General features: G+C 47.5%; 1 protein-coding gene across 4 annotated transcripts; it reads left to right on the forward strand.

The window, feature by feature from the left end:
* LOC149307935 (carboxyl-terminal PDZ ligand of neuronal nitric oxide synthase protein-like) lies at positions 1–26808 on the forward strand. 4 transcript variants are annotated; one of them, XM_089534662.1, is made up of 11 exons: positions 1–192; positions 5653–5724; positions 15567–15659; positions 15842–15900; positions 16363–16471; positions 16581–16722; positions 16939–17099; positions 17614–17769; positions 18763–18928; positions 20029–20365; positions 21072–26808. In XM_089534662.1, exons 1-11 carry the CDS (start codon positions 67–69, stop codon positions 21511–21513), a joined length of 1863 nt encoding a protein of 620 aa, XP_089390788.1. In that variant the 5' UTR covers positions 1–66; the 3' UTR covers positions 21514–26808. The 4 variants fall into 4 exon arrangements, with proteins under 4 accessions (XP_089390788.1, XP_089390789.1, XP_089390787.1 ...); XM_089534663.1 differs by lacking the exon at positions 1–192 and adding an exon at positions 4875–5204; XM_089534661.1 differs by lacking the exons at positions 1–192; positions 5653–5724; positions 15567–15659 and adding an exon at positions 15184–15507.

Genomic DNA, 26808 nt, shown 5'->3' on the forward strand with positions numbered 1-26808 from the left:
TTCGGGGGCCGGGGCTGGTGGCTGGTGGCTGGTGGCTGGTCCAGGGGCTCCTGCTGCCGGGCAGCCATGCCTCCGGCGCCGGTGAAGCAGCTGCGGAACCGCTACAACCCGGTGGAGGAGGCCGGGGGGGACTCCCGGGTGCCGCTCCACAACGAGGACGCCTTCCAGCACGGCATCCTCTTCCAGGCCAAGGTCAGGATGGAAAGAGCCCCCGAGAGCCCCAGGGAGGGCTGGCCTTTGGGGTCACACTCTCTCAGCCCCTCCGGAGCCACTGCTGCCAGGGCCCTCGCTCGCCAGGATGGCTCCGAGCGACGGAGCCGGACTCTGCAGGACAGGTCACACTCTCACGGCCCCAAAAGAGGGCAAGGCAGGCCCTGGGAGGACTCCGGCCGGAGACAGGGGGGGGGGGGGCACAAGGAGGAATGGCTGGGGGCACACAGCAGCCACAACCTCTGTGTGTGTGTCTGTGTGTGTATATACTCACAGGCCCAGGCCAGTTGGTCCGGCTTCCTCTTGGAGGACACAGGTCCGGGCCTAGAGGCCCTGAGCAGAGAAGCGGCCCTCTTCCATCATCAGCGAATAGGAAGAGACGGCGAGGGGGCCCTTGGCATCCCCTGGTTGAGATGCTCTAGCCCACGATCCATGGGGGCTCCTCAAGGCATCCTGGGGCATACCTTGGGGCATTAGGATTCTTGTTCTTCGTAGTGTCTTGGCATCTGCTGGAGTTTGCTCGCAGGAGGCCTGTGGCTACCAAACTCCACAGAGGCTCAAGTCCCACTGAAAACAACCAGTAGTCAACTGGTGTCCTTTATTGAGGAATCCTGGGGGATTTTGTGGAGGAACAGAAGTGTCCTGTTGTTGTTGTTGTTGTTTGGTCTCCTTCCTTGTGTTCCCCAAACCCTTGGGCCACCTTTGCCCCAGAGGACAGCCCCAGGGATGAGGACCTCTTCTGCATCTGCAGGAGGATGGGTTGGAAGTTTGTTTGTTGTGTGCCTTCCGGTCATTTCTGACTTATGGCAACCCTAAGACAAACCTGTCCTGGGGTTTTCTTGGCCCCGCTGGTTCAAAGAGGTTTGCCATTGCCTTCTCCTGAGGCTGAGAGAGTGTGACTTGCCCAAGACTACCATCCAATTCTTCATGTCCGAATGAAGAATCGAAACCGTCTCCAGAGTGTAAAAACCTCATGTCAGGCTCACTTTAGGGTTGCCATAAGTTGGAAACCACTCAAAGGCACACAACAAGAGAATTAAAAGCAAGACCATTAAAAAGGCCAGGATATATACGCAACTCCCAACTAACTTTGCTCCTAATGGCAACTCCTCACAGCTAATCCCCAGATGGAGCTGACTTGTCTGGTCAAGCAAAGCCTCTTTAGGGGCAGAACTTGAACTCGGTGCTCCTCCTGCGCCGGGTGTTGGCCTCTTTCTTCTTGGGGATTTTCGGAATAATTGGGTTCCCAGACTCAAGTGGTCAAAACAGGCTGATCTCCAAAGGCCTGCGAATGTGATCCAGGGAGAGAGGCAAAAGCACTCAGCCAAGAGCCATGAAGCATTGTGGCCAGTGTTTCTGATGATGCTCAGTTGGGGAGGCAGCCAAGCAAGTTCCCAAAGGCCAGCCAGGGCTCTGGGTGGGTTTGGGCTTTCCCTCTCTGCCACTCACTGCTTTGTCCTGTTGGGGAGTCTTTTTAATTTGTTACATTTTCAGTGTTAATCTTCTTTGGTTCTCTGAGTTGGACCTTTTCTTGTGAGATTAATTGCTGCAAAAGGGGGAGTTCAGTTTGGGCCTTGCGCCTTGTGAAAGGTTTGCTCAACGCTCAGGTCGATGTGGTGTATGTGCACCCTTATATTTAATGTTAAGATATTATTGCAAGAGAGTAAGTCAGTGAAAACGCTTCACTTGAGAAATAGGTAGCCGACATGTAAAGGCTCTGTGGAAACCTGGCTCCAAACTCCTGCAAGCCAACGAATATGTAAGGTCTGTGGCTCACACAAAATTCCTCACCGAGCCGAAGGGGAAGGAAATCGACTCTTGGCAGATCTCTCTTTGGGAGGAAGTCAAGAACCATAGTAGTGATTTTTGTATTGATTTCAAGGCAGGTAAAAACATTTCAGTCACTTAAAATGTGATGCAAAAATATAGGTACCATAGGACTAAAAAATATCTGTTCCAATACAGTGGGCCCTTGGTATCCGTTGGGGTTTGGTTGCAGGATCCCCTGTGGATACCAAGATCCAAGGATGCTCAAGTCCCATTACATACAATGCCACAATAAAATAGTGTCCCTAATATAAAAAATGGCAAAATCAAGCCTTGCTTTTTGGAATGTTTTCAAACCACAGATAAAAAACCCCAATCTGTGGATATGGAGATCTGACTGTATTCTTAGAGGCCAAGGCAAGCAGTTGCTGGTCTTAATTTTCCATTTGTGTGTCAAAATGGGCAAAATACAGTCACACAGATCCCATGACGGAAAGACATTTCCACCGGCTATGTGTAAAGCTAACTCCTGCTTTTCCTCTGACAGAAGTGCTGATTTTCCCTTCTGTCTTGTGAAGAACTCTGTGTAACCCTGAGGCATACTTGGGAAGTGCATAGGGACGTTTTGCACAATTGCAAACTAACTATTGGCCTGAGAAAATAAGTGTGTGAATGTGTGTTTGTCTATTTAAAAAGGAGTTTGGTGCAAAGGCCTTTCTAAATCTTTCCTGGTTAAGCTGATGGTGTAGGGAAGGAGGCGGCTGCCTTCCAATCTGACTCTTGGTTGTTGTTATTTTGAAACTGGACATTTCCCCATGAAATTCATTTTGCTTTTGGCAAGGAGTGTCTTCCCTAAACCTCCATAGCAGTTTCATACTGCTACCACATTGCTACCATAGCTCCATCCTATGGATTTGTAGTTTCCAGAGAGAGCTTGGATGCATTCCTCTGAACTACTCCAAGGTACCCTGAGAAGGGAGGGACTCAATCAGCATCCCTTGGGAAATGTAGTTCAAATGAGTGCACTAGAGCCCTCCAATTCCAAATGACACACACCAGGATCTTTTAGGATGTTGCCATGACTGTTAAAGTGACGCCAAACTAATACAACTGTGTAATGATGCAGATGGAGCTTCTTTGGTCTTTCACCCCCAACCCATAAAGCCTAAGGCTGCAGCCCGAAACCCAGGCAGCAGGACGTTCAGTCCCTTCTGAGTTTTGCAGGATTTGCACCCAAGGAATCATGCGCAGGCAAAGACGTCCCAGGAAGGGAATTTTCTTGGAGGAATGTGCAGCACATTCCCAGAGCAGAGGGAGTAGTAAACTCTCTTTCAGATTTCTAGGGGTGGAACCACAAAAGGACCTGTTGTGAAAATAATAATTATGCCTCATAACAACAACAACAACATGCAGAATAGCAATATTGCACGATACATGTCAGTAGCTGGGTGTGTGCAGTGCACAGCTGCAGTGTGCAATGTGCGACTGCAATGTTCAACATAGTTTTGTGTGCAACACACCTTTCACCGCTGGCAACAGAATATGCCTGTTGCCCTGTGGCAAATAATTCGCCTTCCATGCGTGGCGTGTCTTATGCATGGGTTTTGCACCAACCCAGAATGCCTGCCGCAGCCTTCCAGCTCCAAAGTGCCTGTTCCTCTGCCTAGTCCTTCCTTTACTCCCCCGGCTCCATGGCCTTTTCCCTTCTGTTGCCTCTGCCTACGCAAGAGTAGTGACACAAGCTCAGTCAGCCAACAGGATCCTGGCCAGCAGTGAATGCGAGTGATGCTGCAGCTTGGCTCATCCATTCATTTAACAACTACCCTGCCTCTCCCAATATGACAGCCACAGGTGGCTTTAACTTCTGCAGCTTTATTTGTGGTTTTGATCGATATGTTCTCTCTAGAAATCTCTAGATCCTCCAGTGCAGTTCAGCTAGAAGTTGACCATAGAGTTGTGCTTGAGAACTTAGAAGTTTCAAAAGGAAACACTTGTCTAGGCATTTGTTGGTCCTCCAGCATGATTCTATGGTCAACCTCTGGCAGACATTGACCATAAAGTTATGCTGGAGGAGATGGAGATTCCTAGAGGCGTTCTCTTAGGTTAAGAGAATGGTTTTTATTTGCGTTTTTTCCAGATTCACAAGGGTCCTTCATCCCTAACCCCAGGGGATGTGGAGGGACCACATTTGCTGGAGTTAGGGAGAAGGACCACCCGTGAATGTGGAAAAAACACAAATAAAAAACAACACTATTCTTTTTACCTAAGGGAAGGCTTCTCTAGGAACCTCCAGGTCTTCCATTACAACCCTATGATCAACATCTCATGATGGAGGAAAACGTGGAGTGTTTTCTCTCAGAACCTCTAGGTTCCCCAACACAGCTCTATGGTCAACAGCTGGCAGAGTTGCGCTTAGAGATTCCTAGAGAGAACATATTGGTCCAAACAGCAAATAATCAAATCTGCAAAAGTCAAAGCCACAAATGTGGAGCTGACTGTACTTTGAATATTGCCTGGAAATGGACTTTGTATGGCAGCGCTCACCTTAAGCACCCAGGAGCTTTATGCAGGCGAATGAACGGCCAGCGTAGGAGGGATCGTATGGTCCATCCCAGCCTCTGCGTCCAGCCTAGGACCAAGGAGATTGGTCCAAGAGAAGTCCTTCCCTTCCTCTCCCCCACATAGAAATGTCACCTGGCTGTTGTATTACCTGGGTCCCCTTCTCCTCCAACTGGATTAGCATCCTCACTTCACCTCCGAAGGACCTCGCTCCCTTCCCATCTTCTTCATCATCCTGAGTGGAGGGCTTAAAGAGCCCTTAAGCAACTAATCTGGGCTAAGTGGTCTTTTGAGGAGGGGGCAGGAGCAGCCCAGCCAAGAAGTGGGGTGGGCTGGGGGTCTCCCCTCCCCTATTTCAGTCCTCAGCTAATTGCTCTTCTCGTTTCTGACCTATGGCGACCCTAAGGAAAGCAGGATCTTGTTGGCAAGATTTGTTCAGAGGAGGTTTGCCACTGCCACTGCCTTCTGAGGCTGAGAGAGTGAGACTTGCCCAAGTCCACCCAGTTGGTTTCTATGTCTGAGTGGGGATTTGAACCCTGGTCTCACAACCCAGCAGTCAGACCACCAAACCTTACTGGCTTGGTTTTCTTGGCAAGATTTATTATCCTGAGGCGGGTTGCTTTCCTTGGAGACTGAGGAAGCACACCATGCTGGCTCTCTAAAGTGAGGTATATATCTAAATAGTAGTAGTATAGTAGTAGTAGCATCCACTTTCTTTGGGGCTTTGGGTTGGGGGAGGAATGCAAATGAAGGGGGTGAACCTTCATGTAAAGATATATGGATAGAAGGAACATCCATGGGATTGCTGGCTGGACCCAATGCTTGCAATGTGGCCACTCCAATGTATGCCCCGTGTTGGCCAATGTGCCCAGTGGTGCTTTGGGGGATGGACTTAGGCTACGTGTACAACTCTGCATGCTTCGCCCTGCATGAATGCACAGAGCAGCCCTAGATCCGGAGGAAAACAGGGCAGCACCTGCTGGCCTGCCAACCTCATGTGTGCGCTGATACTTCCCCTCTGTGCTTGGGAATGGAAAATCCCAGCTGGATCCAGCCTTGTACTAACTGTGGCTCATTATGTCTCCATCTCTCTTTTCCCTTCCCTGCTTCCTTTAGTATATTGGAAGTCTGGACGTGCCAAGACCCAACAGCCGCGTGGAGATTGTGGCTGCCATGAGAAGGATCCGGGTGAGTCAGCCTGCGTGCCGCCTTCCACTTTCCTGCCTTCCTTCCTTCTCCCCCCTTGCCCAGAAGTATCTCCTGCTTGGTTTGAGAGACTTGTTGAAATGGAAGGCTGACAAGATGTTCCCTTGTACCTCCGGTTTCCAAATGCCACCCCCGTCTCCCCTTTCCAAGCATCCTTTGCTCCAAAAGGCTTGTTGTGTTGGCAAAGCTTTACTCTGGAGCTTGTTCCGGAACAGTAGCCAGCTGGGAATAAAAGCACTGTGGGGCTAGGAACCAAATGCATGTGTGAGGGGTTGGAGGGACATCCACAGGGAGTGTGAATGTCCCCTCAGCTTCTGTCCATTTGGGCACTTCAGTCCCATTGATGTTTTCATCCCCCACTTTCCCCATGGCTTGAGGAGCATGAGGCGGGAGGGCAAGATGGTGGGGATGCTGTTTTTGCATCACCCTTTTCGACCCATGTGTTTTTGCTCTGCCAGAGTGGTTGGGCATAGGAGCACATGCACTATTTTATTTTAACTGGAGAAAAAGCATTGCTTTTGTAGAAATGAGGTGTACTGTTTCTTCTGGGAGGAGGAAAGCTTCCTCTGAAATGAAGCTTACAGCATCTGGCATTAGTTGGCTGTCTCCAATCCAAGTACTAACCAGGGCTGGTCAGACAGGATAGAGCTCATAGAGCTTGGGGGGCAAAGCATTCATTTGATTGTATTTGTTCATTGGCATGGTATCAAGAAAAGCCTATGGTCTGTACATTTAGAAGGGTGCCAGGTAAACTCCTCTGCTCCTCTCCCTGCAGTCTCTGGGGGGGGGGGGGGGAGTTGGACACTGCAAGCCCCACCAGAGCTCCAGGGGGGCTAAACTTGTTTGGGGGAGATGGTCAAAGTGAAAGTGGGCCTTTGGTCTGCTGGTCTCTTCCAACTTTCCCTTCCCTCTCATGATTTCTTCTTTCCTCTCTCAGACCCATATAAACCCCTCACATGCTTCCTATCCAGTCAACATACAATTTGCAGGGATTCTCCAAAGGGAATGGGTGAAGAGGTGCCCCAAATCCAGTTTGTCCCCTGACTGCTGTTGGGGTGCAAGTGATGGATGCCCCGTTGGCACAAAGAGAAATGATGGAGACTTGTACATATGTCTTCTGCTCCCTCCAGGGCCTTCCTTTCTCCCTCTTCCAAGCTTCCTGCCCTTTCTTTGGGCTCTGCCCCTTCCCTCGCCTTAATCCTTTAATCGACTGTGTCTCCAGCTTTGTGAAGCAGCCGCCTCTTGTGTTATGGGCCAGCTCTTTTTCCTCTCCCCTTTCTTCCTTCCTTCCTCCCCCTTTGCCCCCTTTTCCTTTCACAAAAAGGGCCTTCCGAGATAGAACAAGGGGAAGGACAGTCTCTTGTTTCGTGTTTCCCAGCCAAGTGGAACCAGATGTGGCCGGCCCCTTGCTACTTTTAATTGCCAATTGCCATTGACAAGGGAACCAGCAGCAAAGACCCGGGCAGAAATATTCATGGGAAGAGAGGACGCAGAGGCCACAGGCTGGGAAAAGTTGCCCTTTTTTGTTTATTTGGATGACAATTCTTGGAAGTTTTGTCCAAAAAAGATGGTTTACCAAAGTGGGCTTGCTTTATAATTGCCCAAAGGCTACCAGGTGCCAAAAGGCTACTTTGGGAGTTTTAGGCCTTCTTTAAAAAGAGGTGCATCTCTAAAAGATTTCTCTGCAGGGCAGCGGTGGTTGGCAAAAGAAAGACATTGCTTCCTGCAAGAGGAATTCATGAAGTTTTCCTTCACGTTTCCGCCACTGCAATAACTTGAAAGTTCAAGTTGAACATTTAGACATATGGTTGAGGTGCCCAAAGCAAAAGGGCAGGAAGGGTTACCGAAAGAATGCAAGTAGATCAGATTAGAATAGCAGGACGAGGTATGCATGGTCTCCCTCTCTGCAATGCAAGAAATTTGGGGAATGATGGAAAATGTCGTGGCAGGGGACAGAATGTGTACTGTTGTGAGGAAGCCAAACAGAAGCCAGTGCAGAGAAATTGCAGAGATCCAACCTACTGGTGGAAAGGATGGCAGAGTCACATATATCCACGCACACACGACAATCCTGTTGATCAACTGGGGCCATCTAGACCAGGACTGAAACTCAACAAAATTGCAATCCCTGCAGCCAAAGACAAGCTCAGCTTCAAGAACAGCTGTAAACATATTCAGAAACCAGGAAGGCACACGTCCAAACTGCAGGCGTCCATTTGTTCGCCCTTCATTTGGGCCCGTTCTTCGGCAGAAGCTGGGTCAGCAAAATAAAGTAATTAATTTTAAACCTCCTTTTTTAAAGACAACAGTCTGGATCTCAGCCTTTTAAGAGCACTCCTTTTCTCCCTGGGTTGGTGCCTTTTTTGTGGCGTGGAATTCAAACGCTGTGGATGAAATCTGGGAGGGGTGGAGAGTTTTAATTTCATTTCTCTCCGTTTTGGGGACGCACGGTGGCCGTCCTTGCCATGTCCCTGTACAATGGAGTTTTTTGGCAATGATAAAGCATGCCCGCTCTTTCTCTTTCTCCTTCTGTCTTGTGTTTTGGGCCTCACAGCAAGGAAGGGAGGCTGGAAAATGCCAGAGAAACATAGCCGTAGCTCCCTTGGGGTGGTTTCTTCATGAAATGTCCTCTTAAAGAACACACAGAAAGAGAGCTTGGCGTGTGGAGCAGAATGTCAATTTTGTCGGGAGGCAGACTAGAGATGCTCTTGCTGGAACCGGCTTCTCATTCAGGCAAAGCTAAGCCTGCATTTAATTATTACTGCATTTTAAAAAAAATGGCAAGTCCTCCCATTGGATCCTCACCATCATCATTATGATTATTAGCTGCCCAGAATTGCAGATTTTGTTCCGATCCGAGCCAGAATTAATCCTTCTTCTCTCCTTCTTCATTTTAGCCCCCCTTTTTCCTGACTGACAGCGAAGCTGCTGTTCTTCCTGATGCTTGAATATTAAGCAGCGTGCCAATGCTATGCTGGAAGGAGGCATCTTGGCACCCTTTTGCTGCATGGTTTTCAATGTGGCATATGATGGGGTGGGCATGCAACATCCAAAATGTCCAACATCACAAATACATGAAATCAGTATCTAAAATCAGGAATCATAAATATAATGAAATTCAGCTACCTAAAAAATGAGGGCCAGCATGGTGTAGCAGTTTGAGTGACTCTGGAGACCAGGGTTCGAATCCTGGCTAAGCAATGTAAACCCACTTGGTGACCTTAGGCAAGTCACACTCTCTCAGCCTCAGGGGAAGGTAATGACAACCTCCTTCTGCAGAAACTTGCCAAGGAAACCCGGTGATAGGTTTGCTTTTAGGTCGCCATAAGTTGGAAATGGCTTGAAAGCACACATAACAACAATAACAACAACAACAACAACAACATGCATGTGAATCAACCATGTTCTTCCCTTCCAGTTTTGGGCTGTGTTATTACTGGACTTGCTGACTCAAGATGAGTTGCTTGCCTTCATGCAGACACAGACCAAAAATCCCCTAAATAAGCTGAATACCTGAAATGCTTTGAAAATGATTCAACAGACCAGTGGCAGCTAAGATTGTTAAATTCCATTGAAAAAAGGAGAAGTCGGACTCTGCAAAGCAAAACTATACAGCGGCAAGCCATCAGCTGAGGACCTTCTTTAAAAGAAATTGTGATTTTTGTGGGGCCAGCACTGGAAAGCCCCTTTTTCTGGTGTCCCCCTGTTTCATCTAAGAGTAGGAGAAGACTTGAGAAGATGGCGATGAAAGTTTTAAGACCACCTGTAACAAAAGTTACAACAGCAATGGCAGGCACTTTCTCCAAACGCATGGGACTGTTTTCTTGTGATGTTTACTACACAGGAGAGTCAGAGCTGGTTTTGCAAAGATGGAGAGAGCCAAGACAATCAGAGTTGGTTGCAGTCAATTCCTAAAAGCCTGCCTGGCGATAGAAAGCAAGCAAGGAAGGAACTATGCTAGCCTTTCTAGGGAGGGACTTCCAAAGGTTGGGAGCAGCCACCAAGAAGGCCTTCTCCCATCTTCCCAATATGTCTGGGACAGAAAGGAAAGCCTCCCTTAAAGGTCTAGGTAGCCAGGCAGGCAATAGGGAGATACAGGTCTTCGGATAGATCGGAGCTCTTGCACGGCTGAACAGACACCAAATGTGAACCAACACATTAACCTATGTGCAGTGAGTTTCCAAGCATAGTGCACATCCATGCGCATAATGTGCATCTGTGTACAATGCATGCATAGCTCTGCTTCCACAAAGTTACATTGGACAAATATTTCCAAGGGCTTCCATAGGGGAATGCACATATTTGTAAGCCACCATTGTCTTTTAAACACATACAGTCAGGAGCAAGTTTCTAGTCCTTACAGTTGGAGGAATGTCATTTAAAATGAAATTCAACCCCCTGCCTGCATCTTAAAACAGCTTGATAATGTGGAATAGATTAGGCTACAGAGGAGAGTGATAATGCCGCTGTGCTTGAAGGCTGCAGAGGTTTGCATTTGCCCCCAGTTTAGCAGCACCTTTCCCGCAGAGTTTGCAGGAGGGTTTTTATTCATGAGCCAAGGACAAAGAGGAGCAGTGTTGGCAAGTGTCCTTTGGTCTTCCTTGCTTGGCTGCCTGCAAATTAATGCCCGCTCTTCTCATGCCCTTTAATTGCTAATAGCTGGGCAAGCGTGACTGGTCACAAGGGCTGATTCTCCTGCAGGCAAGTCGGCTCCTGATCAGGCACGGTCCAAAGGTATGCATGCGGCGTTTGTTTGTAGCAAGGGCACGGCAACAATGCAGTCTGCGCACATACACAGGCGCACACAGGGGAATTGGGTTTTGCTGCAGGCTATGGGGCAGAAACGATAACACAGGGCTCTCCCAGGAACAGCCTTCTTGAATCCACGCTTTGAAGTTTGTTGGCTTGCTTCACACCGTTGCACTTAGTAGGCACAAGGAAGGAAATCTTTACTTGTTAACACCAGTATCTAGCAAGCGGAAAGTACCTGGGAGAAGGAACTTAGAAGGCTTGGCACAATGCTAGTCCTGAGTGAGGATGCAGAGACGCCTTGGTTTCTTTTCTTCCTTGAAAATGTGGGACAAGGGACATGATTTGCATCTTTCTGGATCCTATTACAAGTCTATCCCACACTCACAACTGTGCATATACACTTTATACATCCATCCTTTAATGCCACTTGTTTCGTTTTGATATAGTTTCAACTTGATTGTATTGGGCTCCACTCTGAGATCCTTGGGAATAGGACGAGATGCCAATATTTTAAAGGAACAAATCATCCAGCTTGGTGCCCTCCCTGATCATACATTGCATTTCTGGCATGTCCTCTAGTAATTCTGCCTCTGCTGAAACAGTTACGGAACCAACTTCCCCAGATGTTTTTTTGGATGTAGCAGTCTCATGGCTCATGCTTGCTGTGGCTGATGGAAGTCAGAGTCCAAAGACACCCAGGAGATACCTGCTGGTTTCTAGCCCCTGCCCCAAAGTCTCTTAACAGGACCATCAGATATTTTGAGAGTGAAATCCCTTCCATATCAGGGGAATCTTCTGCCTTTCGGTGGCTGCAGTCGAGGGGCTTTCTTAGCTGTGGAATAGTCTGATTTCTGGTTGCAGAAACAAGGGGATATTTTTAGCACCGAACTCCCTGCTGCTCTGTCTACCTGCAGCGTTGGAGCTAATGAATCAATTGGGCCCAGCGCAGGACAAAGTTGGCGGGGGTCTGCCTTTGCATGCCAAGCAAGAGCAGCTTAATGTGACTGGAAAGGTTGCTGAGGCAGTTTCTGATGAAGCCCGAGATCAGCCTGGCTGAACAAGTGTAGGATGACCTTTCTAAAAGATAAGTACAAAAACAGACACCCCAAAATGAGGTTTAGCCATGAGCAATGGAGCCTGGGATTCAGTCTTCCTTAGCTGGCATGGTTGGGGGTGATGGGTGTTGTAGTCTGGTGACATCCTGGAGGAGATGCTGGATTCTGGGAGGAAGGAGTAAAGCAAGAAGAAAGTCATTGAAGGACAGTGTCATAACAGAAGGTGGAACTGAGAGTCCAGGATTCAAGGTGGAAATAATTGTCTCTTCCTCAGACATCCATATATTCTAGCACCTTGCTCCTGACCCTATTGTGATCCGATTGATGCCTTGCCAGACATCAGCCCTCGCTTGCCATTGTCTCCCAGCACTTGCCATTGACAGGTAGACTGCCTATGGATATGGAGGCTCCATTTAGACATCACAACTCATAGCCACAGATAGCCCTTCTCTTCCATAATTTGACCTAATCCTCTTTTTTAAGCTGTCTAAGGAAATAACTGTCACCATCACATCTAGCGGCAAGTGGTTCCACAAAGGATTCCTGTGTTATGCCATGAAATCCTTTCATTTAGTTCACCCCTGAATCTCATACCAATACATTTCAGTGTTGTTGTTTTTAATTGCTCTGATCCTTTCTCTTATCAGTGATCCACCTTGCAGGATGGTAGAGAAGGAAGCTTTGTAAGACAACAGATGTATACCATTTGGAGGGCTTGAATACATAACAGCATCTGATTCCCATTTAATTTTGGAAGCTAAGTAGGATCAGTCATAGTGAGTCCTTGGATGAGAAACCATCAACAAATTCCAAGGTACTGCAAGGTTCGTTTCAGAGGAAGGACCTGGCAAAACCATCTCTCAGTATCCCTATGAAATTCATGGTGTTGCGACTTGAAGCCATATACAGTGCTTTCCCCAATCTCCTTTTTAAAGAAACATTTCTTTGCCAAGATGACCTGAGCTCAGTGACTTGAGTTATTTAAACCATGGAGCTTTGCATATGTTTTACATAATTCTGGAGCCGATCGCGCAGAAGACGGGGGGGATACCCGCCTCAGAAATCGGCTTAGCCTCCAAGGTTTTTAGCCTTATCTTTGCAGCCTCTGGGGGCAAATGACACCTTGCTCTTTTTCCTAGCATTAGTAGTAACAACAATAACAATAGAAATAATAGTAATAGAAGGGAGCAGAGACACGGCGCATCCCCTAATGGGGTCCCTCTGCCTTGTTGCTGCTGCATTAACCCCAGTTTGTAAGAGCAAATATTTTGCTGATTGAGAAGCAAAAGCCACAGTTGTGGGATCACGGTCTGAGAGGAGGTGATTGATAGCAGATGGACTGACAGATCAGCCGCCGGAATATGTAATCGCTAAGCAATGGTGACCTTTTAATGCCATGTTCAACATCACTGGATTCCCAGCAGCCCCAGATGGGGGTTTTCTCCCATAGGCCAATACTCTACCTCCGCCGCATCTGTACATTGTGCGAATGTCACAGCCCCGGTTTTGCAGAGAAAATGTCGCAAAGTAGACCGAATGAGAAGTGCATCACTTGAATTCACTTCTTAATGCTCTGTGAAACATCATTTCAGGGGGCAGTGTCCTCATTTTGTTCCCCTTTCCATAGAAGCACAGAGGAGAACTGACCTCAGGGAGGCCTCCTTGGGCCTTGCTGGCTGCCCCACTCCCAGCACTGAGTCTGCCTGGGATGGCAGAAGGGCAGGGGGTCCTTCTCCAGCCTGGCACAAGACCATCCCCCAACTCAGTGCCGCAGAGGAAGGCGGCCCCTCTGCGGACTTGACTGGCTCCCCGGCTGTGTATTTCACGACTGGCCGCCCCTGTTCAGAGCTCCTGCAAGGCTGGCTTTTGGATCAGAAGCAAGAGTGGCTAGGGAGGGAAATCGTGGCTTATCTCTTTCTTGCTTGTGTACTGGAGTTTTAGCAACAGCAACCAAACAAAGGAGAAAAGTTTTTGTGCAAGAAAAGATTGGGATCGCTCTCGTCGCTTAGGGAGCCATACGTCCCAAAATAGCTTTACCTCTGCAGTTAATGGGAAGAGAAGGAGGAGGGAGGATTGTTACATTATTTAGTAGCCGGGAGGCAGCAGCATGTTAGGGATCCAGCCCAGGCCCGCAGTGCCTTTGCAAAAGTAGCATGGTTCAGAATCCTTGGGCAAGTCACACGCTTTCAGTCCCCCAAAAGCCATGATAAGTTGGAAATGAAGACATATAACAACCACCATGCTTAGTATCAGACCGAGGGGGTCTTCAGGTCCCTTGCCTCAAAGACTCTGTTGGCAGAGTCTTATAGGGGAAGGGGAGCAACATCCCACACCTGAGCCTCTTTTGTGCATCGTTCACAAGTTCCCATCTTGGGTTGGTGCAAACACCAAAATGGCACCATCCTCCCACCAACTAGTTTGAAGGGTTTGAAGCAACAAGCAGCTCCTGCGTGAGAACTGGGGAGGGAAGAGGCCAGTTGCCAGCTGGCAATGAGCCTTTCCTGGCCAGCTTTCCAAGGTGGCTTCCTCTTCCCATGCCGCCGTGACAGTTGGCACATGCCTCGCTGCCAGCTCTCCTGGGTTTGGGGCTGCAGCGCATTCACAGACACACTCCTTGCAAGAGGACATGTGCTGAATGGGGATGGTGGGAGTTGTAGTCTAATCTCTAGAACATGCCTGGTTAGAGAAAGAGTCCTCCTTTGTCATTTTCTCAAGGGGAAGGACCTTGTGTAATGTGTTGCCTCATCTACGCATTGTTTCTTTTTAATTTTGATTGTGTGGTTCCTGCATGGCAGGGGATTGGGCTGGATGGCCCTTAAGGTCTCTTCCAACTCCAGGATGCTGCGGAGTTTATCACACTGGGGTTCAATTCAGCATTAAAAAGAGATTAAAGAGCATTTAAAGCACATCCCACAAATAAAGCAAAAAAGGTGAGTTAATTGCACAAACGATTATCACTCGCAATTGCACAAATAAAATGATATCAGAAATGCACTGTCGCTGAAATCTCAAAAGTCAAAAGATGCGTGTTAATGTTTCTTTGTGACCACTTTAATGGGGGATTTTGTACAACGCCGTGTGAAATTGTTTCGCATAATTGGGGGCCAGGTGGGTGCACAGCTGGCTGGGGGATTCTGGGATTTGTTGTAAAAAAAAAAGAACTTTTGCTACACTGTGCTCTGGAGGTTGCAAGCCATTCCATTTCTGCTCTGCTTGCCAACAATGTTGACAGGGGTGTGTGTTTGTGTGTTTTTGGCACTCCTCCGCCTGCCTCTGTCTTTTCTACCTTGTAATTATGTTCTTAAAATATATGAAGGGAGGTGTTTTACATGGGGAGAAGACTGTTCTGAAGCCTGGAACAGCTGTTGCTGCCTTGAATCCCATTTTAGGAGAAAGGTGGGATAAAAATCCCATAAATAAATAAAATTAACTTTGGAGAAACAGCTGTGGCTCAGCAGCAAGGACCATGTCTGACCCAACACCCCTCTCAATGCTCTGGTTTCTTTTCATTTAAATAAAAGTACAGCCTCTCCTACACCACCTTTCCCTTCTTTTGCACATGCTTTTGCTGCTAAATTTAGCTTTCTGAACAGCTTGCTTAGATGAATAATTTGCAGATTGATTCAGGAAGTCAATGCTTAACTGGGTGGGTCTTTTCCCTGATCGGAGATCGGAGGGGAGGAAGGTGGCAAGCAGAGAAGTGCAGCAGCTTCACCTGTCCTTGGGTCAAGAGGGTGGGATGGAGGGGACATTGGACAGGGACTTAGAGATGGAGGAAAGAAGACTCTTAAAAATGAGCTTGAGGTTGTCCTTGAGACTCTATTTTGCAGGGTTGTGTCCTGTGACACCTTGTAACACACATGGAGAGAAGGTGGATGCCTCTGAGGATGTACGGAGTGCATTTTCTCCTCCCATTCCCATCTCTTGGAGTCACTCTAAGTCAGCAGGTGACTTGAAGGTAGGATGCTAACTAGTCAGCCTTGACTTCCTCTCTCCATCTTCCCTTTCTTCCCCCAGTATGAATTCAAGGCCAAGAACATCAAGAAGAAGAAGGTGAACATCGTTGTCTCTGTAGACGGGGTGAAAGTCATCCTCCGGAAGAAACAGAAGGTGAACTGGTATCAGTTGCATCAAAGCAGAGACTCAGTCAGCTCAGGCAAAAGCAAACTGCTTAACAAGCTTATCACTATTGTCATTTGTCCAATCTTCTAGAACCTGGTATAGTTGTTACAATTCAATAAAATTTTACGATTAACCTTTCCCCCCGCTTAAACTTTTTATTCCTGTCCTAGAGAAAAGAATGGACCTGGGATGAGGGCAAGATGGTGGTGATGCATGATCCCGTCTACAGGTGAGTTACTATAGTTAGTAGAAGCAAGGAGGAGAGCTCAGGTTGAAAAATGGGGCTCACCTGGCTTTCAGAAAGAGGTCTTTGGTCTGGCAAAGAAACACCTGTTGTTTCATGTGGATAATGGCAAAGACCTGGTGCAAAAGGAAATGAAGTCCGGCCTGCCCTCTTCTGGTCTGACTGCCTAGATTTCTCCCTTTGCTGTGTGAAAAAGTTGCACCAGGTGCTTGTAATCTGCAAAACCAGATTGGCAAAGATGCTAATTTGGTCCAGGTGGTTGCGCGGCTTAAGCTGGTAATTGCATTTTTCCCTGTACAGCAAAGCTGGAGGCATTCTGCCCAGGATCTAAGGGAAATGAGGGTGGTTTTTTCCTGAGAATCTGAACTAAGGAGGGGATCAACAGGATTTAACACCTGTGTGCACTTCTTGTTCATTTTCCTCCCTTCTCTTCCACCTCACTTTTAGGATCTTCTACGTTTCACACGACTCCCAAGACCTGAAAATCTTCAGCTACATTGCCAGGGACGGCACCAACAATTCCTTCCGGTGCAATGTCTTCAAATCCAAAAAAAAGGTGAGTGGGACTTGGATACTGGTTGCCATTTTTCTTCCTCCTTCTTCCATCCAGACTCAACTCCCTTCTGCTCTGGCTCATGATGAAGTTGTGGCTTCTCTTCCCACAGACTCAGGCCATGCGCGTGGTGCGGACGGTAGGCCAAGCCTTCGAGGTTTGCCACAAACTCAGTCTTCAGCATGCCCTCCAGAATGCCGATGGGCAAGCAGACGGGGCCAGCAACAATTCAGCTGAAGAGCCACAGCTGGAAGGTGAGGGAACTGGGATGAGGTTTACAAGGATCTTGCTGCTGTTCTCTTTATGTGTTAAAATAAGTCATTGCTGGTTCTGATTACAAGGAGGACACCCCCACACACACACTTTAAGACAACCCCAAAAGAGTTGCAAAACAGCCCCCTGAATTACAAAGGTGTATTAACCAGACTGGCCTTTTTGGTTAGAGCTTCTTTTCCTTTTGTTCTTTGAAGGTCTCCAGCTGGCTGGGCCGCCGCTGGCCGATGGAGAAAGTGGCCCCACTGATTCTGATGGGACCTGCGTTCCGGATGGCAGATCCTCTGAGCTCCTTGTGGCTGTGCCTGACCTGGGCATCCCGAAATCTGGGCCAGATCTGAAGGACAGGAACAGTCAGGTAAGAGGTGACACAAGACAAGGATGGGATTTCCTTCGACATTTTGATCACACATAGATCCCTCACTCCGAGGCTTTAAAACACAGGGATGTTGGAGAGATCTGTGTTTTATTCTCACAACCACCCTGCAGAGTGGGTTAGTTGGGGAAAGAGAAAGAGTGTCTTGGGTTTCAGGCCCCATATTGGGAGAAAGTCAAATTTACAAACAAAAAGACTGAGAGATAAACAGATATATCGGGGTGGCAGAGTCATGGCTGAGATGATCTTGAGAAGATTATTTTTTGGATTGCAGCTCCCAGAATCCCCCTAGCTAGCACAGCCACTATGCTGCCTGGGGATTCTGGGAGCTATAGTCTGGAAAAAGTAACTTCCCCAAGATCCGTCTCTGAAAAAGGATCTCAACCCAGGTCTTTCACAAATCCCCCAACCATAAGCTGTTCTTGCAAATAATTTTTTAAAATGTTTGGAAAACTGGAGTGGGCTGCTGACCCATTACTGCCCTTTTGGATCCCAGGCGAACGAGGACTCCCTCCTGTGCCCTCTTGCCTCGCAGCCAGTGGGCAGCCCTGCCAGCCCCTCGCCCACCCCACTCGCTTCCCAGCACTGCCTCCAGCTCCTCCAGCACCAGCTCCTGCAACAACAGCACCAGACCCAGGTGGCTGCAGCCCAGGTAAGCTCTTCTCCGCTGGCATGTCTTCCTTGCTCTGCCCCCACGTTAGGTCTGGACTGTGGTTCCTCCTTAGAAGGCCATGGAGCATATTGCCACCCATTTCTCAACCCATGACACGTGAGGAGGGGTAGCGGGCAGGCGACCATGGGAAGCTCCCCACCACCAAGGGACAGTGGCACCTGTTAACCCATATTGCAGGGGGTCCCAGAGGACATATTAGGTAGGCCAGGACCAGCAATCGTGCTACCTTCCAGGTGTTTTGGGGCAGCAACCTCCAGCAACTCCTGGCCAATGTAGAATGCTGGGAGCTGCAGTCTAAAAAATTGTTGCTCCTAACCTACATAATGTCTGCCGATGATAGATAGGCACTGGGACCCATCTGCAGGGCCACAGTCTTACTCCAGTGTGGTTTTTCTGAAGGAAGGCTGAAGAAGAGCTTCTCAGCTTTGATGAACTACAACCCCCATTACCCTTGGTCACTGTCCTGTGCTGGCTAAGGTTGATGAGAGCGGGGAGTTCAGCAACATCTGGAGAGGGACATGCTCCATAGTCCTGCTCCAACCAAAATAGCTTAATCTGTTTGTAGATAAATATTTTGGTGCCAATCCAACAGGGCTCTTCCTATATCAGAGGAGGTGAATTTAAAGCTCTGAGTATGAATCAGGCTGGATTGGGATCAAATCTGGCTCTCTGGCCTACACTCCCTCCCATAGGACACCATTGTTTGTTGGTTTCCCCGCTCTTGTACAGGGTCTTCCTAATTTACAAGGCTGAAATGCTTCTCCTAAGGCTGAGTTAGTGGCACTAAAAGTTTCAATAAACTAAAATACGCTGGCATCTTTTGGCCCTGTACATATCCAGCATTCAGCCCCTGAGAACTTGCCTCAAACTGAATCCAGCTTTGGCAGTGTCTGAAAGAGCCCCCCTCCCATGTTCTCATGGCTTCTCTTGGCACATTCAGCTAAAGTCTCATGCTCACCTGCTCCCCAACAGGTGCAGCTTCTGAAGGACCAGCTGTCGGCCGAGACCACGGCCCGCATCGAGGCCCAGGCCCGCGTCCGCCAGCTGCTCTTGACCAATCGTGACCTTCTTCAACATGTCTCCTTGCTGGTCAAGCAGCTCAAAGAGCTGGAGATCAAGGTCCAGCTGCGGCATCCAGGTGAGCAGCTGGGAAGGCTTTTGGGGTGCAGAACAGGTATGCAAAAGGAGTGACCACATCTCCCAACGCACCTCTGTCTGATGTGCCAGACTCTTGTCCTTCCCATCCATCCTGCGTCCCCCTAACACGGTGGATCAGGCTCCAAGCTTGGAAAATGAAATATTCAAAATTTAAGTTGCCGACCTTAATTTTAAGCCGCAGGCTGAAAACAACATAGGAATAACTGCTTATAGATATCTATGACATTTTATACAAAAACTGCTTATTGAAATGACATCAGTTTACAGTTCTCGATAGATTAAAACAAAAAAATTTCATTGGCTAGTTTGTTGCTTTTTTGAATGCAGTTTTTAAAACCAGATCATAGAATCATAGAATTGGAAGAGACTGCACAGGCCATCCAGTCCAGCCCCCTGCCATGCAGGAAATCCAAATCAAAGCATCCCCGACAGATAGCCATCCAGCCTCTGCTTAAAGACCTCCAAAGAAGGAGACTCCACTACACTTCAAGGAAGGAGTGTGTTCGACTGTCAAACAGCCCTTACTCTCAGGAAGTTCTTCCTAATGTTCAGCTGGAATCTCTTTTCCTGGAGCTTGCATCTATTGCTCCGGGTCCTGGTCTCTGGTGCAGCAGAAAACAAGCTTGTTCCCTCCTCAATTTTACAATTAATTGAATGACAAATCAGTTCATATTACCCTTCCTCAGTGTTTGTGTATCGGGGCCTGGCTTTCTTTTTAACAGGTGAATGTCAATATGTTAGCTCTAACAGCTTTGCACTTTGTTGCTTTTTACATGCTGTTTTTTAAACCAGCGATTTCCCCATTGAACAGGTTACACAACTAATGAAAGAAGAAGTTAATTCTTACTAAACAACAAGTCAGTTCTTACAGAATTTTCTCCAGGTTTTCATACTAGTGCATTAGCTTTAACTGTTTAATTTCAATGCTGATAATTTGGTGCTGAAACCAGTATTTCCAAGGAATTTGGATCTCATCATGCCGTTACAGATTGAGACACTGAATAAAGCCTTGCCCCTATCCATGGCACTACTGAACCCTTTCTCCCCCCCCCCCCCCAACTACTTCTCTCTTTTTTCTAGTTGACCGCTCACTACAGAATCTCACCCTGGCTCAGTCCCTCTCCCTCAACTTGAAAAACCACTACAGCCTCGAAATCAGCCTGCCATCCACCTCGACTCCAGCCAGCATCCTGGGCAGCCCTGTGGCTTTGAGAAACACGTGCGGGTCCTACCTGAACCTGGCAAACCTGAACAAGGGCAGCGGATTGCCCAATGGCACAGAGAGCGAGGAACGCCTTCTTGTGGCCCTGGACGGCCTCCGCAGCGTTGAAGGGTCGGAGGCCACCGACGGCAGTATGTCCAATGGGACTGGCCAGCAGAAGAACAACGGGCCAAGTGCTCCGGTGCAGGAGGAAAGGTAGAGGGTGACAGTATAGTGCATAGCTTGGAAAAAACATCATTTGGAATACAACTCCCATAGATGGCTGGAAGGATTTTGGGAGTGGTTGTCCAAACCAGATGACATTTCGAAGCTCTGTTTCTACAACATCTTGTGATCATTCTAGCTTGAACCATCATTGGCCCAAGTTGCTTGATTTAGGCGTTGGCACTGAATGGGTGCATTCCCCATCCTAGTACTGGGCAAGTTTGGGGTTCAAGAAAGGTGGCATGGTGAATTGAAAATAGCCACTCATTTAATGGCACAGTGCCAGTCTAGATGTCAGCATTCCACCTGAGTGATCTGGCACTGAAACCAACATACCATTTATTTATAGCAGTTTTGGAAAATCTACCTTTTCCAAAAAGGGGACATTTTCCCCATATTGTAGACACACACCCTGGAGCCATTTTAGGCCAAGGAGAAATGTTTTTAATAATAGAAGATGTGTAGGACTCTCTTCTTGTCAATCTCCTGTTTCCAAAACCTCTCCTGGACCTAATTTGGTTTGGGGAGGGGGGCAAAAATGCCCCCCCCCCAGTAGCTAGAGGATGTTTGGAAGCAAAAAAGCTGACCCTGGGGGATGACAGAAACATACTTTCCCCACTTGCAATGCCCACTAGCTTCCTCACATAACCTCATGGAAACGGCATCGCTAATCCCTGCTCCTTTCTTCCCTCCGCAGGGCACAGCCTTTCATCCCCAAGCTGAATCCACCCCCTCCAACTCTACGGAGGAGGTCAAGCAAAACCACCTCTCCCAGCCTAGAACCAGAGACAGTCACCACTGCCAGCACTGTAAAAAATCCCAGCACTTCCACACTCACCAGTGCCACCGTCATCTCCCTCTCGAACTCGGGATCGGAGGCCAGGACGGCGGGAGGTAGTTACGCTAGCAGCCGCACTGAGAACCAGAGACATCCAAGCCAGGAGCGAGCCAGAGGAGATATGCTGCGGGGGCCGCTGGCCAAGAGCATTTTGGGTCACCTGGATAAAGGCCCAACAAGGGACTCAGCTGGCAGCCTGGACTTCAGGTGGCCCTTCTCCTCAGGCGGAGGAGACGATACCCGCTTGCACATCAGCCTATCGGAGGACGAGCTGGACAAGACGGGGATTGCTCGTGCCTAAGACATGCTCGGGGGTGAAGACCTGAGAACTGGATGTGTACCCCATTGGTTAGGGGCTAGGCATGGCTTATAGGACAGTGCGGTCCGCACAGAGAGGGAGGGGATCCTGAAATGGTTGTGGCCAGAGGCTGCTGGTTCCTCAAGGCCTTATCTGGACGGGAAGCATCTAACCGAAAAACAACCACCTCTCCAGAAGAAGATGATGACCACCACATGGAGGGTCCAGATTTCCTTGAGGCAGTCTTCCGCACATGCTCGTGTCTTCCACAAACACCTGTAAATGGTCTGGAGGAGCCTGAAGTTGTTCTGTCTTACTCGCAGCAGGCGTTGATGCAGCTGAGCCTCTGATGGAAAGCCTTGTAAGAGCCGCAAGGGTATAAGCCCAAGAAGTAAATGCCACAAGAGGTGCGGGGTTCTCAGCCCCACCAGGAAGGATCCCAACTTGCTGGACTTAAGACTGGGTTGGAAACTCTTCCCATAATCAGAGTCCAAGAGTAGTAGTAGTTTACCAAATGCACTGATGTCGAAAAGATGAGAAGAAAGGGGGCTATGAACCAAGAGCTCAGCATCCAGGAAGTTATTGCCAGTCTAGCGATGATGTCCAGGCACCTCCCAAAACATGACCAGCATTTACTGGTTGAACCCTGTCTTCCTGTGAACCGAAGCCACTTGTTACAGGAGCGCAAGCGTCTTCCATCTTCAGAAGGCCAAAAGAGTCCGCCTCAGAAATCACCGGTGTGCCATGCAAGGGTTCCCTTCCCATCTCCATGGGCCAAAACTTTATGTAGAAAGACATTGCTCCAGTGAAAAGTCCTGCACTTTCATTGCCATGGGTGGACATTTCCCACTCAAGAGAGCTGAGGAATGTGGGGCGTTGGGTCATGCTCACAGTCCCCATTCCCTTCTTTTCTTCTGTTTGTTGCTTCATGGATCATGCTCATGTCTTTGTTACTGCAGGGATCCATACAGACTATGGGTTAATTTGGTGGAAAAGACATTTAAGAGAATTCTCATCTTTTCTTCCAGTAATAGTCTTTATTTTTATTTTGTGAGGCAGAAGAAATAAGCCTGGTTTCGGGGTGGGAAGTTGGATATTCACACACTCCCTGGGAACTTTAGGTAAAATACACTAGGACAGAAGGTTCAATAATGCAAAATTTTCTTTGCTCAGCTACTATATGCAAGTTACCCCAGCAGAAGAAGGCTAGAAGCCAGAAGTCCATGCAGTCAGTATTATTATTATTATTATTATTTCATTGTTGCTGAGATGCACTTTAAAAAAGAAAGATATCTGTTGGAAGAGGGGAGATCTGTGAATTGCTTTGTTTTCAGGAGGAGAAACTCTGAAGTTTAAAAGTGGGGAGCCTGTAGCACTATAGGTTTTGTTGGACTCCAAGTCCTATCAGCCCCAGTCAGCAGGGCCAATGGTTAGTGATGGTGAGGATTAGAGTCCAACAACATTTGGGGAATTGTGGATTCCCAACCCTTGCTGCAGATACAATTAATTTATCGTTAGGACTTTTTAATATGTAAAGTTGGTCTCGATTTCCTAGAAAATGTGCTCCACGCACGCTCAGGTTTACCAGACCTGAAGTACCGGAAATTTTTGGACACAAAATGGTGGCCGCTTGGTTGTGAGAGTGAAAAATGGGGACAAACACAGGCTGTGATGGTTGGCCCCTTGTCAAGGAAGCCTTCGCGGTACAAAATGTGATAGGAACTGCAAGGAAAACAGAATGTTGTAAACTGTCCAAATTGGTCCCAGATTTAACTGTGGGCATCAGTCCTTAATGGACAGAGAGGAGGCACTGAAAAGAACATCTTTCTAGAAACGTGGTGGACAATAATGCGCAGAGGTAAAAATATTCTCTAAAAACCCATGCAAAGCCAGGTGAAAGAGGATGGAAGTTGCACTATATGTGGTTCTTTGCAATTGCTGGGGAGAAGTTAAGTTGTCGGAAGGAAGGTTTAAGGAGGTGAAGTTAAAATAACAGGGAAAACGTCATTGTTACGAAGATAATGGGATGGTCCATCTTTTCCAAAAGACACATGAACAATTTTCTGGGTCTGAATGATATGGTTTTGCAGGCGCATCCGTAACATTTATCCTGTGTGCAGATGCTCCGAGGCATCCTCAATTGTGCGCACATCAACAAATCTGCTAAGTAGAGTCAGAAGCAAGCTTTTATCCATTTGGAGCCAAGTCGTGGCCCCAAAAGCAGGCAAAGGCCCATAAAGAAGGCCTCCCATTATACTTTTTGTTTTTTGAGTGTGTGTTGCGCAAACACACAATTGGGAGAGGCTAGGCTGAATTGCAAGAGCAATTACGAATTGTTGGACGTTGGCTGGAGATAGGCATGAATGTGGTTCTGTGGAAGACGCCCATTGGTTTTTTCCCCCCAGGGGCACTGTTTCCAAACATGGCCGCCCTAAGCCGCAATGGCTCCTTTCAGAGGGATGTTGCTGTTCATTGGCGCCAGTTGAACCATGGAGGCTAGGAATGTGTAGAAGATGGAGTCTGAGGGATGTGTTTTCAGTAGAAATAGAGAGGGAAAGAGAGCGCAAGAGCGACTTGGAATGGCTGGGTTGCCTAGCAGCCCCTTGCAGAGCGAGAGGAAAGGCCACAGAGTCTGGGAGGGCTAGAGTGGCCACCATTATCAGGCACCTTGGCTGTTGCTTAGCAACCATTGCTAAAGGAGGCCTAGCAGGCCTGATTCACAGTAGATAATGAGGGTTGCTTGCCAACTTTGGAACAAAATGGTGTCTCTTGTGCCTTAAAACCAATCTTTTGATGCACCCAATCTGGAAAGCATAGCTTTTCGGAGCACAGAAATGAACATGAGCGCCAGCTAATGACTAAAGATGCTGCCACAAGGCAGAATTAATGTGTTTTGACACTGGTTTAACTGCCATGGCTCTGTCCTAGGGAATCTTGGGTTTTGTAGTTTGCTGTGGCATGAGAACTAATAGTAGTAGTAGAACTCTCTGACAGAGGAGGCTGAACATCTCACAAAACTACACATCCCAGAATCCTGTAGCATGGAGCCATGGCAGTTAAAATGGTATCACGCTGCATTAATTCTGCAGTATAGATGTTGTAAAAAGTCATGGCAATCGGTGCAAAATAAAACTAAGATGGCCTTTGTCAACAGTGAAGAACGTTTGCATGGAGAATTACCCACCACACTCCTCTTTAAAATACATGAACTCAACAAACAAGATAGCATCTTGTGTGTCTTTGGGGTGTTTCACACTTAAATTTTCTACCCCAAATTTTCACACAAAGTGAAAATTTGAGCCTGGGCAAATTGTGATACCAAGCCCAACACACAATCCTGTTGAGATGTGAGGCAGACATTACATTTTCCTTTTTTTTAAATGACCTAAGGAGAGTTTCCAAACCACAAAACGTGGTTTCAACACATTTCTTTTCCCCAAGCTCTTTTTGTGTTAGAGGAGAAAACCATGGTGGGATCAAAATTTTGGAAATCTCCCCATAAACTTGATTTGTGATTGTTTCAGGCACTCACACAGAGCGTATCCTGAAATGCATTCAGTGCATTTCATGACAATTTCCCTATTTTTCATTGGAATTATCATGCTTTCAAGCAGCCAAACGTCAAAACCTAACATCTTTCTGTTTGCAGAAATCTATAGAGATTGTTCCATAACCCTCAAATGCCTACTAGATACTTGCTAGGCTTTCCCTTCCAACGAATACTAAACACTGCCTGAGGTATGCAACCAACATTGCTCTCGATGGTTGATCCTACAGAACCCAACAGAAGCAGAGAAAAACCAACGTAATGAAGTCTGCTTGGGAACAGAGGAGCATGGGTTATGTTCCAAGTATATTCTGCTCTGTAACATGGGTTGTGTTCCAAGTGTATTGTGTAATTTGTTGTCAAAGACTCTAAGAAAGATCAAAAATTGGGGGGGGGGGGAATCCCCTGAATTTCTTATGTAAAGCATTCAGTGTTGTTGGGACCATGAGTGTAATTACAGATTCCTTCCTCCTTGGTTTGTCGTCTGGTTTTTCGAAGATGCTCAGCTTTTTCTGCAAAAGGGGATGAGCGATGGGTTTTGCTCACTTTCCATCTTTGGGGATGGAAGAAGAATTGATTCAGCTTAATAAATGCATCTTATTTTCATCCTCTCTTTATAATGGGAGGTACAGGTTGCCCCATTTCTAAATATGCCCATTTCTCTTTTCCACCTGCACCCCATTCTGCATATTATTTTGACCTTAGTGTGTGTTTCCAAATGATAAAATCTAGTGTGGCATTCCTTTTCCCACTTTTGTCAAACCATATCATCAAATGTTCCCGGAGAAAGCAAACTCTTTTTAACACTGTAGAAAGAATATTAAGAAGTGGATTGAATCTAGGTAATGCTTAACCATTCCTGCCCAGCGGAGGCCAAAAACCCCTTTGGGCAAATAATGCTTGTCAAAGGTAGCTACTTCTTAAAAAGGAAAATTAGCTGAGCATGACTGCCTTAGATTTCCCCATAGGGCTTGTTCGCTAAAATAGACTGGGAGTTGGAACATTCAATGGTTCACTAACTTTTTCTCTCCCATAAAAAGCAGGAGGAGGAGGAGGAAGACTGATTTATATTTTAGCATGAGCTTTTGTGAATATCAACCCACTTCTTCAGATGCAACAGTCTCCTATGTATGTTGTGGAAATGGCGCTTCATGCCATTGTACCTTCCTGCAACTCCAAGTTAGTACCACTTTATCCACACCAGACATTTTGGGAAGAGGGAAAATGTTAAGAAACTTCTCAGTGCCCCTGTTTGCCAGTCTTATTCTGCCCTCTGGTGGCAGGAACATGGGCCTTCAAGTCACCAGTCAACTTATGCGGACTCCATTAATTTACAATGGTCTTCTTAGACAAGGAATCTTCACAGGTGGTTTTGCCTGTTCCTTGCTCTGAAGTGCGGCCTACGGCAACTGTTGGCTGTCTCCCACCCAAGTGCCAACCAGGTCTGAGCCTGCTTAGTTTCCAGGATCGGATGGGACCTGATATTTAGGCCCAATATTCAGTTATACTCTTGGTCCGTCTGGCCCTATATGATTAGCTCTGGCTGGGAGCAATGGCTCTCCAGAGTTTCAGGTAGCAGTTTTTGCAGCCTTGCCTAGCAGTGCCAGGGATTGGCCCTGCAATGGCATTGCCAGGTTCTCCAAACAGAAATAAAGGAACTTCTGGCATCTATACCGTCCATAAATATGTGTATCGTGTGAAATTACGTGTTGCACACATTTTGGTTTTTAATCCAGGGACTATTGGTGAGA

The sequence above is a fragment of the Sceloporus occidentalis genome, unplaced genomic scaffold (genome assembly GCF_023333645.1).
Source record: "Sceloporus occidentalis isolate IW3139 unplaced genomic scaffold, rSceOcc1.0.p SCAF_8, whole genome shotgun sequence".
NCBI lineage: Eukaryota > Metazoa > Chordata > Lepidosauria > Squamata > Phrynosomatidae > Sceloporus > Sceloporus occidentalis.

What these genes read in the sequence shown, in the direction of transcription:
- LOC149307935 (XM_089534661.1), top strand. Translation starts at nt 15,184, where the DNA reads ATGCTTAACTGGGTGGGTCTTTTCCCTGATCGGAGATCGGAGGGGAGG. An exon ending in ATGCATGATCCCGTCTACAG is followed by an intron (nt 15,901 to 16,362) that starts GTGAGTTACTAT and finishes CCTCACTTTTAG; the next exon opens with GATCTTCTACGTTTCACACG. An exon ending in TCTTCAAATCCAAAAAAAAG is followed by an intron (nt 16,472 to 16,580) that starts GTGAGTGGGACT and finishes CTCTTCCCACAG; the next exon opens with ACTCAGGCCATGCGCGTGGT.